Source organism: Artibeus jamaicensis, unplaced genomic scaffold, assembly GCF_021234435.1.
Source record: "Artibeus jamaicensis isolate MK-2021 breed Jamaican fruit bat unplaced genomic scaffold, CSHL_Jam_final contig_525, whole genome shotgun sequence".
Taxonomy (NCBI): domain Eukaryota; kingdom Metazoa; phylum Chordata; class Mammalia; order Chiroptera; family Phyllostomidae; genus Artibeus; species Artibeus jamaicensis.
The window spans coordinates 5,275,510-5,289,996 of NW_026521874.1; the positions used below are offsets into that span (position 1 = coordinate 5,275,510).

The 14,487-nt window shown below is 39.1% G+C and overlaps 1 protein-coding gene across 3 annotated transcripts in view; it reads right to left on the reverse strand.

Moving 5' to 3' along the window:
* Positions 1–1,760: 1,760 nt before the first annotated feature.
* The window catches only part of TMEM116 (transmembrane protein 116), a 46,538-nt gene continuing 33,811 nt past the window's right edge, over positions 1,761–14,487 (reverse strand). Inside the window, exons 9-11 of one of the 3 annotated variants that reach the window (XM_037133473.2) lie at positions 11,962–12,106; positions 11,316–11,389; positions 1,761–10,561 (exon numbers count right to left, since the gene is read on the reverse strand). In XM_037133473.2, coding sequence (XP_036989368.2) covers positions 10,355–10,561; positions 11,316–11,389; positions 11,962–12,106 — 426 coding nt within the window. In that variant the 3' untranslated portion in view covers positions 1,761–10,354. Of the gene's footprint in view, positions 10,634–11,315; positions 11,390–11,961; positions 12,107–14,487 lie in introns of all 3 variants that reach the window. The other 2 variants (XM_037133474.2, XM_037133475.2) reach the window with 2 other exon arrangements.

The following is a 14,487-nucleotide window of genomic DNA, read 5'->3' on the forward strand; positions in this document are numbered from 1 at the left end:
TTAATTTAATCCTCCCAACTGGCCTATGAAACAAACCTCCATCGGAAAAGAGACCAAGGAGAAGTTGCTTTAAAGATAGTTAAGTCATAGAGTCTGTATGTCTCCTGAGGCATGACTCAATCTCCATTGTCCACTATGTTATGAGCCTTTTCCTTGAGTAAAAAGTGATGAGGAAGACACCAATGTGTCCTTAGTTGACCACTATTACCAATCCTCAAATTGTAGTTATTATTGATTAAAAATGTCTTTTTTTTTACTATACACTGACATCATGGACTGGCATGTTGCCATCTTATTCAGTACTGTGGTCTCGGCACATAGTAGATGCTTAATAAATATTTGCCAAGTGAATGATTTAACCAGACCTAGTCTTGAAATACAGGGCCAGATTCATTCCCTGGGGAGATGCTTCTTGCCACTCCCTGGAACCACCAAAATCTTGCTCAGATGCGATGATGCTAAATATTCATTAACAGTCAAGTAAGTCACAAAAAGTTTATAAAACTTCAAACTCCAGCAAATGAAGGCTGAATCCCATTAAGACAGACTATGGTAAGGGAGAGGCCAGTTTCAACGTGGACAGGAATGAGCAGGTATAACTCAGCATGTTAAATCTCCACGTTCAATGGACAGCATTTCCTATAAAGTGTTTCCTATAAAATCCTCCTCCAAAGCTCAGCTAACAGCAGTTTGCTCTGCATTGTGTATGACTGTCTCTAGGAAGTATACCATTTCAGCTGATTTCTCTTCCCCATTATATTTGAGAGGTTCTGAAGAACGCTGACACCTTCCAATAATCAGTGTTGGTTGTCACTAGTGACCCAGTCAGCTGCTCCCTCCAAAACTCTGACGGTGATTTATTGCTACCTTTTACCTGCCTTCCCTGGATGGTTACTGTCCTTCCTCTGCTACCTCAGGCCAGCAGAGACCCAGTCCCTTCCCTTAGTTCCTCAAAGCACAGCTAAATCCAGGCTGTGGATTTTTATCCAGATTTAGAGGAAACGAAGGAATATTATAATGCGGAAAATAACACATTGGCATGTTGCCCATATTAATGTTCCTGGAGTTCAGGGACATGGCATGCTCCGCTGGGGCATTTGTTGTGGGGATTTGGATAGGCCATCTCTCTCCTTTGACCTGACCTGACATACTTTCTTGTTTCTGTAGGAATGCTTTTGGGAATATTCTCATAGCATGGAACCAGACTCCACTCTATTCTCTGTGGCCCAGTGAAAGAGAAAAATTTAAAAATAATAATAATTTACCAAAACCCCAGAATACATCATCATAACCTCAGATGGATGTAAACATGCCCTCAATGAAGGCAAAGCATTACATTAGTTTGACAAAAATTTATCTTCTGGTATATCCAAAGCTAATTTTTTTCTTTCTTCCTTTTTTTAAATCCTCACCCAAGAACATGTTCATTGATTTGAGAGAGAGAGAAGAGAGAGATATATAGAGAGAAATATCTATTGAGTACCTTCAACAAATACCGAACTGGCAATCAAACCCACAACCTTTTGGTGTATGAGATGGTGCCCCAACCAATTGAGCCACTTAGCTAGGTGAAGTTAATTTTTTAAAGCTTACTCTTTTATTTTTTATATTTATTGATATAATTTTTAAATTTTTATTTTATTTTACATATTTTATTGATTATGCTATTACAGTTGTCCCATTTTTCCTCCCCTTTATTCCCCTCCACCTTGCACCCTCCTCCCACCAGCATCCCGCCCCTCCTTTAGTTCATGGCCATGGGTTGCACATATAAGTTCTTTGGCTTCTCCATTTCCTATATTATTCTTAACCTCCCCCTATTTTGTACCTATCATTTATGCTTCTTATTCCCTGTACATTTCCCCCCATTCTTCCTTCTCCCCTACCTGATGATAACCTTCGTGATCTCCATTTCTGTGATTCTGTTCCTTTTCTAGTTGTTTGCTTAGTGTGTTTTTGCTTTGTTTTAGGTTCAGTTGTTGATAGTTGTCAGTTTGTTGCCATTTTACTATTCATAGTTTGATCTACTTTTTCTTAGATCTAAGTTTAAACATTTCATGTAATAAGGGTGATGATAAACTCCTTTAACTTGATCTTAACTGGGAGGCACTTCATCTGCCCTTCCATTCTAGATGAAAGCTTTTCTGGACAGAGTAATGTTGAATATAGGCCCTTGCTTTTCATGACTTTGAATACTTCTCTCCAGCTACTTCTTGCCCTTAAGGTTTGAGAAGTCAGCTGATAGTCTTATGGGAACTTCTTTGTAAGTAACTGTCTCCTTTTCTCTTGATGCTTTTAAGATTCTCTGCTTATCTTTAATCTCAGGTAATGTAGTTATGATATGCCTTGGTGTGTGCTTCCTTGGGTCCAACTTCTTTGGGACTCTGAGCTTCCTGGACTTCCTCGAAGTCTATTTCCTTTGCCAGATTGGGGAAATTCTCCTTTATTATTTGTTCAAATAAGTGTTCCACTGGTGGCTGTGCCTTTCCCCCTTCTGGTACCCCTATAATTCAGATGTTGGAGCATTTAAAGATGTCCTGGAGGTTCCTAAGTCTCTGTGTATTTTTTTGAATTCTTGTTTCTTCATTCTGTTCTGGTTGAATGTTTATTTCTTCCTTCTGCTCCACATTATTGATTTGAGTCCAAGTTCTCTTCCCTTCATGGTTGGTTCCCTGTATATTTTGCTTTATTTCATTTTGCATAGCCTTCACTTCTTCCTCTATTTTGCTACCATTATTCAGCCATTTGTGTGAGCATTCTGATTATCAGTGTTTTGAACTCTGCACCTGATAGGTTGCCTATCTCTTCATTGCTTAGTTCTCTATTTTTGGAGCTTTGATCTGTTCTTTCATTTGGGCCATTTTTTTTCTCAGCATGCCTGTTACAGAATAAGGAGCTGAACCTTAGGTATTCACCAGGGCAACCCACATCACTGCCCTGTTGCATGTGGGGGAGGAGTCCAAAAAGGAAAAATGCCATTTGTTGGGCTCTCAACCAGCTTTCAGTCACTTTCCCCACTTCCCACAAGCAAATTGGGCACTTCTGGTGCTGATTCCCAAGTGTGTGGGCTTGCGTATATTCTGAGACCCTGTGGATCTCTCCAACAAACTCTCCTGTGAGGCTGGGAGTCTCTCCCGCCATCACAATTCCCACAGGTTTTTATAGCCAGAGGCTTTGAAGCTTTATTTCCCAGTGTTGGAACCCTGGGTTATGCGGTCTGTCTTGCTCCCCAGTTGTTTCTCCCGGTTTAACCTCACACAAATGTGGGACCACGAGGTCCACCAGCCACCACCTCTCCAGCTCAGTCCTCCAGCTGCTGCCTTGCTGCATTTCACTCCGCCCCAGCTGCCCATCTCTGCCTCTCCTACCAGTCTGGATAAATGTTTCTTCTTTAACTCCTTCATTGTTGGAGTTCCAGGCAGTTCGATTTTCTGGCAGTTCTGGTTGTTTTTGTTTTTAAATTTGTTGTTGTCCTTCTTTTGGTTGTGAGAGGAGGCAAAGTGTATCTACCTATGCTTCCATCTTGGCTGGAAGTCTTCTATTTTTTATTTTTATTGAATATAATTGACATATTAATTTCAGGTATATGACATAATGATTTATATTTGTATATTTTGTGAATGACCACAGTAAGTTTAGTTAACATCCATCACCACACAGTTAAAATTTTTATCTTATGATGAGAGCTTTTAAAATCTTTTCTCTTAGCAACTTTCAAATGTACAATATTATTAACCATTGTCACCATGCTGTACATTATATCCCCAGGACTTATGTATTTTATAACTGGAAGTTTGTACCTTTTGACTACATTCACCCATTTCCCCCAACTCTGGCAACCCCTAGTTTGTTCTCCTGTGAGTTCATTTTTTGTTTGTTTTAGATTCTATGCACAAGTGAGATCATATGGTACTTGTCTTTTTCCATGTGACTTATTTTACTTAGAACAATGCCCTTAAGGTTCACTCATATAGTGGCAAATGGCAAGATTTCCTTTATTTGTGGCTAAAGATGGTCCATTGCATGCATAGATGTATATACATATGTGTGTATGTATAGTATATGTAGTCCATTGTATATACATTGGTATCTATCATGTTTTCTTATCCACTCATATATTGATGGACACCTACATTACTTCCATGTCTTGGTTATTGTAAATGATGCTGCAATGAACCTGGGGGTGCAGATGTCTTATCAAGTTAGTGTTTTTGTTTCCTTTGGGTAAATACCCTGAAGTAGAATTGCTGGATCACATGGTAATTCTGTTTTTAATTTTTTGAGGAACTTCCATACTGTTTTCCATAGTAGCTATACTGATCTATATTCCCACCAACAGTGCACAAGAGTTTCCTTTTCCCCACACATCCTTAACAACACTTGTTATTTCTTGTCTTTTTGACAACAGCCATTCTAACAGGTATGAGGTGACATCTCATTATCATTTTCATTTGCATTTCTCTGATGGTTAGTGGTGTTGAGCACCTTTTCATGTACCTCTTGGCCATGTATGTCTTCTCTGGGAAAATGTCTATCCAGAGCCACTGCCCATTTTTTATTTAGAAATTTTCTGTGCTTTTGCATTGTATGAGTTCTTCATATATTTTAGACATTAACCCCTTTTTCAGACATATGATTGGCAAATATTTTCTCCTACTCATAGGTTGCCTTTCCATTGTGTTGATGGTTTCTTTTGCTTTTTAGTTTGATATAGTTATACTTATTTATTTTTGCTTTTGTTGCCTTTGTCTTTGGTGTCAAATCCAAAAAATATATCCTAAGACTGATGTCAAGGAGCTTACCACCTATATGTTCCTCTAAAGGTTTTATGGTCTTACATAAAAGTCTTTAATTTGTTGTGAGTTAATTTTGTGTATGGTATAGGATAGTGGTCCCATGTCATTCTTTTGCATGTAGCTGTCCAATTTTCCCAACACTATTTATTGAAGAGACTGTCCTTCCTCTATTGTATATTCTTGAATCTTTTGTTGTGAATTAATTGTTCATATATGTGTGGGTTTATTTTATTTCTGGGTTCTCTGTCCTGTTCCATTGACCTATGCGTCTGTTTTTATGCGAATACCATACCACTTTGATTATATGGCCTTGTAATATAGTTGGAAACCAGAAAATGATGCTTCCAGCTTTGTTCTTTCTTGAGGTTCCTTTGGCTGCCTGGGGTCTTTTGAGCTTCCACATATATTTCAGGATTGTTTGTTGTTATTTCTGTGAAAATGCCATTAGAATTTTGATACAGTTTACATTAAATCTACAGATTGTTAGGGTATTATGACCATTTTAACAATATTAATTCTTCCAAACCATGAGTATGAAATATCATTTACTTGGGTCTTCTTCAATTTATTTCTATAATGTCTTATAGTTTTCAGTGCACAGGTCTTTTACCTCCTTGGTTAATTTTATTCCTAGATATTTTATTCCTTTTAATGCAATCAAAAATGGAATTGTTTTCTTAATTTCTCTTTCTGATATTTATGTACATATTTTTAGGTAGACATAAATTTTGATTTCTCTGGGATAACTATCCATAAGTGTAACTGCTGAGTCTTGTGATATTTGTTTAGTTTTTGGAGAAACTGCTTGTTTTCCAGGGTTGCTATATAAATTTTACATTCTCTTAACCAATGTATGAAAGATCCAGTTTCTCTGTATCATCACCTCTATATTTTCAGTTTCAGCTGTTGTACTGGTCTGTAGTGATCTCTCATGGAGTCTTTTTTTACTCCTTTAACTGTGCAACCTTCTTACTGAAGAAGGTTGTAGTCCCTCTGCCTGTAGTCTATGGGCAGGGCCAGGCAATGTTTCAGGGCCACAGTTTGCTCTGGCATGAGGGACTCTGAGAATCTCGTGGTGTCTTAATTTGCATTTTTCTAATATCTGCTAATGTTGAACATCTTTTCATGTGCTTATTTGCCAGCTATATCCTCTTCAGTGAACTGCCTTATGTCTTTTGCCTATTTTCTAATTGGATCATTTGCTTTGATATTGTTGAGTAGTGAGAGTTCTTTATATATTCTAAATATGAATCTTTTATCAGATAAATGGTGTACAAATATTTTCTCTCCATCTTCAGCTTGTCTTTTCATCCTAACAAAGTCATTCACAAAGCAGGAATTTTTTTTTAAGTTTTTCTTTTTTAAATATTTTTTATTTAGTTATTTTTCAAGAGAGGGGAAGGGAAGGAGAAAGAGTGGGAGAGAAACATCAGTGTGTGGTTGCCTCTCATGCATCCCCTGCTGGGAACTGGCCTGCAACCCAGACATGTGCCCTGACTGGGAATCGAACCGCGATACTCTGGTTTGCAGGCCCGCGCTCAATCCACTGAGCTACGCCAGCCAGGATATAAAGCAGGAATTTTTATTTTGAAATCCAGTTGATGGATTTCTCCTATGAAATAAAATGGTCTAGGGTAAGATTTGAAGTGATTTTTTTCCCAGGACTCCCCAGATGGGATGCTTGAGAATGGGCCCTTCCCATACAAATCTGTATATCATCTTACTGCTGGTAGTCACTATATTTCAAGGGATGCACTATAACTGGGAATATCTTTATTATTAAGATAGTCATCCCTAGGAACCTAAAAATGTTCAGAGAACTGAAAGTAAAAACAGAAAACATGGCCTCCATACAAGGAAAATATTATTAATCTGAAGCAAAAGAAAGGATTATTTGTCAACTTCCCTGTTTATATACTTCATAATGGAAAAATGGGCTTGGACAGATCTTTTATTTAGGATGACTGGGTATTCAGCAGGTGATCTGGATTTTCTTGTGACTATCAGCACTCAGGGCTAAAAAGAGTCCTGACCTTACATGGCACTCTTTCCCATCAAGCCTATACTTCAAAGAATTTTGAGCATACGATTTATAGCCTATCTTTAAAATCAGGTGAGTCATGTGCAGTCAGTGGAGATTAACAGGATGAGCTCTTAACCATTTTACCAATTCAGAGCAGAATAAAACTCTCTTCAGTGTGGACACTTCCCAAGTATGCAGAAATGTTTATTGTTGTTGACAATAAGTGATTCCAAATAATAGTGTTACCAAGACAACATGATTATAATAGATGCCTATGCTTCGGTCAACAGGTACACGAAAGAGCTAAATGTGAAAGTAGACAGAGAAAAACCTAGTGAAAATCTCTCTACATTTTCCTATGTAGGCAATACTTCAAAAAATTTTTACTATGGGGGAGACTCACATCTTTTGAGAAGGGTAAAGCATAATGCTGCTCATATGATTATTGGCCAAAGTCTTGAAAAGTACCAGGGCCATGCATTTCCTCAGTAGTATCTGCACTGCTAAGATTGCAACCAATCTTGACACTTTCTTCATGAAGATATACTGCATTCTGCAGCTCTCATGGCTCATGAGCTTGACCATAACTTGAGAATGAAGCATGACCATGTGGCCTGCAAATGCTATGGTCAGACCTCTGTACTATACATGAACTTACTACTGTAGACAAGGGATTCAGTAGCTACAGCTTCCACTTTCGAGAAGGGAATGCCTGTTTCATAAACCTTAGCTCCAAAGCTCCTTTAGAAAGTCATAGAGTGGGAAGGAGAGGGTGGATGAAGAAGAATATGATTATGGCAGTGTCCTTGATTGTCCAAAGGATCAGTGTGGTCTGTTCTCACGACAGCTGAAGGGTTTGTGTTCTGCATTTGGATTCTGCTGCAAAAACAGCAGATTTCTTAAGGCAACTACACCTTGCCCCTTCAGTGTAGATAAGTGTGACCTCCAAGAACACTGTAATGGTACACGCCTTCATTACCTATAATCAATATGGCGCCCATAGTAAATAACAAGTTATTGTTACCAGAACCAGTGGCAAAGCCTAAAGAATCAATGCATTAAAATCTTTGGAAAGGGCACAAAGATTGCCTGGGAAAGTTACTGTCATTACATGAATACCAAGAGAAACAGGTGTGAACACTGTGACAGTGAATATAAAGGGATTTTTAAGTTCTTCAGCAAGTGTAAGACCAAAAGATATAAAATGTAGGAAGCTACCAAGTGAAAACAACCAAAGGCTCCCGCACATTGAAAAACACCCAGTTCCCCATGCAGGCCACATGGTGTTGAGGTGCTGTGTTTTTTTAAACCACAGATAGGGCTAATGAAAAGTTGAGGGATGATATCTATCCCATGTGATCCACAGAAGATCTGTATATTTTCTTACCTGCTAAGATACTCCTATACCTCACTATGACTGCAACCTGAACTAGTGTCATGGGAGGGGTGTTTGCAACAATTAGAACTGCCACCATGTCTATTCTAAGTCTATGCTCCTCCTCCATGTGAATTCAAGGGTTATGGAGAACAGTGTAAATAGTGGCCTGACTTCATGTGTCCCCTCTGACTCAGAATGATGAAATATTGATCATCCTAATCCAGGTCTTATTTAACCTTTTATTATGTCTCATTCCTACTATATTTTCATTTGCCTACATCCACAGAAGATCTAAGACCAGTATCAATGCAAAAAATTCAACATAAAAGCAAGATGAACAAACTTGACAAATATTTGGTAATTACCTTCTTTCTGGTAATGAAACCAAAAGTGAAGTAATACTAAAAAGTCATTTTCAGAACTAGACTCCTTAGTTCTAGTGTCCTTCATGGTCTTCGGAGATGGGAATTCTCTCTTGCTTCCATTTGTCTTTCTACATGCCATGCTTGTTAGCTTTCAAATTAAAAGAAGTTACCCTAAGAATCCTGAAACACCAATTCAAAAGAACCTATGTATCCCAATGTTCATAGAAGCACAATTTACAAATAGTCAAGTGCCGAGAAGCAACCTAAGTGTCTACCAGTAAATAAGTGGATCAAAAAATTATGGTACACTTATACAATGGAATATCACGCAGCAGAAAGAAAGAAGGAGCTCCTACACTTTCTGACAGCATGGATGGAACTGGAGAGCATCATGCTAAGTAAAATAAGCCAGGCAGTGAAAGACAAATACCATATGATTTCACCTATAAGTAGAACCTAATCAACAAAACAAATAAGCAAGCAAAATATAACCAGAGACAATGAATTAAGGAACAAATTGACAGTAACCAGAGAGGGGGGAGAGATAATGGGGAAAAAATAGGGGAAGGGCCATCGAGGAACATGTATAAAAAACAGATGGACAAAGCCAAAGGGGGTAGGTTTGAGGGTGGGAGGTAAAGATGGGTGGGGCAGGGGATGTGGTGGGGTGAAAATGGAGGCAACTGTTCTTGAACAACAATAAAAAATATAAAATAAAATAAAGAAGTTAAAGTAGCTCCCTAGGTGTTTTGGCATCATAGTATCTCTGCTGTTCTGGCCTCAGACTGGACTTCTTTATAACTTAACTGGGGAGACCAAACATCACTTGTTAAGCAGTTAAAGAGTGAGAAATAGATTAGATATTCCTACCCATAAGTGAGGCTCTGTAGTCTAGGAATCTTTTCTTTCCCCAAAAGGTTCTAATTCCACTCATTAGTCATTCATTCACTTGTTTATTCATTTATTCTACAAACATATTTAGCACTGTTAGGGTGAACAATGTAAAATTGATATTAGAATGTTTTCACTAACAAAAATGGCAAGTTCATATGGTTTAACCTAATTCAATGTCCAGGCACTATTAAACCTACTTAGGCCTTCTGCTTGTAAATGACAGTTTAGAGTTCTTGATTCCTAGAACTTCCTTTAGTCAGGATTTCTCTTAAATCTGTTATCCCCTTCAAAAGACTGGCCCTCACTTTCTAGAGTAGGATGGTCCCTATTGTCAAGACCTAGGACATCACTGAATATATGAGTCTAGAATGTGGTATATCTGAGGGTTCCACCGTCATTTTTTTGACAGTTGTTGTCCTTGCTTTTCTGAGCTTCCAAACCAATTCAAAGGATAGAAATCCAGAACTTTCTTTGTCCAACTTCAGAGACAGCATAGCAATGATGAGATCTGAGAAAATTGTTGCATGCCACCGTACTTCACCTGCAACCATACAGTAGAGAGCCTGGAAGTGGTATGTTTAAATAATAAACTAGAATCGATTTTTTCTAGAAAAGACTTAGATAAATCTAATATTCATTGAGGTAATATGAGTCCATCTCTTAGATGGAAAATGGCTTCACCTTCCTGAACAAAGGCTTTAAGAATCATTAGTGAATCTGAAAATAATGAAGAGATCCTGCCCAATTTGCCTAAAATGGCTGCTAACCATGGCACTATATTCCCTTTCACTGCCATAGTTTAAGGCAGGGTTAGAAAAGGCTTCAGATGTTCCACAACACTCTTCCCAATCCCCTTGGCGTGGAGTAACTCCAGTTCTTGTATTCAGGTATTATAGTTTCAAAGAATGGGGGAAGTGTTGGTAGCAAAAGCAAGGGTAGACTCCAGTGGATCTAGGCCCCTGCTATAGAATCTCTTCTGTGAACATAATAATGGTGTCTGGGTATCTGCATCACGCCGAGCCTCTTGTTTTAGTTGAAAGAACTTGTACTGCGTCCATCCATATACGCCACAGTTGAGCAGACCCTGGGATGATGCTGTTAGAGCCTGGAGGAGATGAAGGGGTGATGGAGCCCATCCTTCAGGCTTTCAGAGATCCAGGGAATAGTCCCTATGCCCCTATTTATAAAGCATTGTTATATTTTCTCTATCTCATACATCAAGGTCTGGCATCAGTTTTCAGTATTTTTCTAGCTCTTCCTGAAATCACTCTTCACACTGTACCTTGTCATGGATGTTTAAGAGTTGGTCATATTTCTTAGTATATACAGAAGGACAATGAAGTGGTTTCAATACCTCTCTGTACTATCTCATTTCCCAGGTTAGGTTTGAGAAAACTGCCCTATCAGCATAGTCAGATAGCCCTTCTTAAATCTGATAAAGGAGGAAAAAAGAATCATTCCATTTCTCTACTACTCCCTCCCCATTCACCTACAACAGCTAATTTATCCCATTCAGTTCACTCTGGATGGCAGACAATCAAGTCTCTATTAGTGTTTCATATGAACATTTGCTGGTAGGTCTTATTTTTTGTTTCTCACCCCTTAAAAACACGTCAATAAAATGAAGTTGACCAGATGTATATATGCTCTGAAATACATGGAAGCACTCTCACAAAAGTATCTACCTCATCTATGAGGAAAATTTTACATTCTTCATAACTAAATATAAATAACAGATTTTCTCTTTTGCAATGCAGAAATACTTTCAAGGGAAAAATTGGGCTTACAGAGTAATGGCAGTGTAAGAGAACAGGATAAGAGGGTATGAAAACAGAGATGCTGGATGTTGAAGGTGTTACCTGGAGAACATAGAGGGCCATGTGAAGTTTGGTGTCCTGTGGTTTGATCAGCTTTGTGATGACCAGAATGACAGCTGTGAAAACACAAAGTATAAATCTTACTGTCAGCCCTGGCTGCGTGAGCATAAAATTCTTCAGTATCCATGCCCAGCACTGTTAGAATGGAAGCTGGAGGCACAATGAAGACCAGCAGTGAGATTAAGCAGTTATATAAACCACTAGGACTGGGGCCTCCAACTTTACTGCTGACTGATTAAACTTTGCAGATTATTAGTGTAGCAATAATGGAAACACATACTACAGGAAGATACACTTTTTAGCATTTTAGAGTATACCAAGCTTTCATAACCATCATTCAGTCTGATCCTCGTAACTTTATGTAGCACGAAGGACAAGTATTAATATCTCTGAGTTCTGTCAGGATATTTCCTTTCACATCAGGTTGCATCTGATGTATAATTATCTTAATTTCCAAATCATAAGAAGTTAAGGAGGTTGGGGAAAACTGAAAGCATGGGTGGTACCAACTTAAATTTTACAAGCTAAACAGTAATTTGCAGTCATCCTTCTTGGTGAGACCACTTTGCTTGATCAGAACCCTGTAGTACCCTCTTCACGGCCCACCTCTTTCCATTAAGATACCCACCTGGGCCCCAGCAGCAAAAGAAGGCCACTGGGTAGAAGCGCACTCGCTGCTCCACAGTGTGAATCACTGCCCACTGTTCACTTCCCAGAAAGCCAGTTGATTTCACAAACTTCTTATACAGTGTCTGGGCTTGGATGAGTAAGACCTAGATATGGGTACAGCAGTGAGTAGTTTGCCCAAGGTTTAGTGATTTCCCAAGTCTATCCTCCTATCATTTTACAAGGATCATTCTCTTTGAATCTGACAGCAGAAAAGGCCATTCTTCTGTCTTTATGATCTGAGACTAGCCTTTTGCTGAGAAAATTATCTTCAGAATGAACCTTTTTTTTTTTGGCTAGGGAAATGGTCAGATATTGGCCAAATTTGTGGTTACCATGTTCAAAACATGAACCTTATATAAGCCTTCAGGATTTTTTTTCTCACTGATGCTGATCACAATATTCATGAGAAGTTAAAATTAAGATCTAACCAAACCCTCTTTTAAAATACTTTATTAGAGATTGTGTTAGAAAGTGTTCTATGCTTAATATCCTTGAAATAAATACTTCAGCATTGTGACTGAGCTTAAATTCTCAACTAGAAGCAAAAGAAGTCTCTTCTTGCCCTTAGATGGAAAACAGATTGCTTCCCCCCCCCTTTTTTGACACTATATAGGGTTTAGCTAGTGAAAGAAATATAAATCAGTTCAGAAGTCCAATGTGCTTTCTGTAGGGAGTAAATGAGGTAATAATCTTGGTGACAACTCTGACCAAATTTGAAGCCTTTTCCTAATAATCTAGATCCATAGTCTAAATTAGCAACTAGTTACTTAGTTAAGTTTAGTTATCTAGTTTCCTTTTCCTACAGATACAGGAATCAAAAGGAGTTTTGTACTTATTTGAGAATTGTTATGGCTAGTAGAATCAGTTAATCATCTGTTGATTAAAAGAGAACCAGAATGCTAATTCCAAATGTCTTTGAAGCTTGGCTTATTCTAAAGAAGCAAACAGGGTCAAGCAGGACTTCCGCCAAGATGGAGGCGTAGGTAGAAACACTCTGTGTCCTTGCACAACCAAATCTAAAAATAATAAAGTTTTAACAACAATAAACGCAACCAAACCACACAGAAAATCGAATCGGAGTCCAAAAACAATGAACCCTCAGCTAAACCGGTGAGGGGGCAAAGCCAGCAGCAGAGTGGGTCGGGCAAAAAAGATCCCCCGAACCAGGTGAGGGCTCGGATCCCAGGTGCAAGCTAGCTACAGGCGGAACCCAGGGAAGAGGCACAGCTGGCTGTCAGCAGTTGGTTGAGCATTTGCACACAGATAAACCAGGGAAGAGGCGAGCGTTGAGACAGATCGCGCAGGCCCCGGCAGCCAGAGCAGGGCGGTGGGCTCGCACATTTGCCCTCAGATAAGCAGGCGGGGGTGAGCAGTGAGGCAGACTGGGCTTAAGCCGGAGAGGACCGCCATTGCTCCCTCTCTGACCCCGCCCCCACATACAGCATCACAAACCAGCGACCTGGGTGGCCCCCCTGCTGAACGCCTAAGGCACCTCTCCTCATACATAACAGGCACATACAGATAAAAACATGGCTCAAGAACAACTCAGAGCCCCAGAGCCAATAAATCTAAGCAACAAAGAAATAGCCAAACTTTCAGATGTGCAGTTCAAAACACTGGTGATCAGGATGCTCACAGAACTGGTTGATTATAGTCACAAATTAAAAGAACAAATGAAGGCTAAAGTAATTGAAATGAAGGGAAACGCACAGGAAATCAATAGTAATGGAAAGGAAACTGGGACTCAAATCAAGGGAGCAGACTAGAAGGAAGGAAAAAATGACCAAACAGAAAGATATGAAGAAACAAGAATTCAAAAAAATGAGGAGAGGCTTAGGAACCTCCAGGACATCTTTAAACGCTCCAACATCCAAATTATAGGGGTACCAGAAGGGGGAAAGGAACAGCCACCAGTGGAAAACTTATTTGAACAAATAATAAAGGAGAATTTCCCCAATCTGGCAAAGGAAATAGACTTCCAGGAAGCTCAGAGAGTCCCAAAGAACTTGGACCCAAGAAGGAACACACCAAGGCACATCATCATTACATTAGCCAAGATTAAAATGAAGGAGAGAATCCTAGAAGCAGCAAGAGATAAGGGGACAGTCACCTACAAAGGAGTCCCCATCAGACTGTCAGCAGATTTCTCAAAAGAGACCTTACAGGAAAGAAGGGGCTGGAAAGAAGTATTCCAAGTCATGAAAACCAAAGACCTACAACCAAGATTGCTCTACCCAGCAAAGCTTTCATTTAGAATGGAAGGACAGATAAAGTGCTTCTCAGATAAGATCAAATTCAAGGAGTTCATCATCACCAAGCCCTTATTATATGAAATGTTAAAGGGACTTATCTAAGAAAAAGAAGATAAAAAAGATGAACAGTGAAAGGACAACAAACTCACAGTTATCAACAACCACACCTAAAACAAAAGCAAACTAAGAGGACAGCTAGATCAGGAGTGAACCATAGAAATAGAGATCTCATG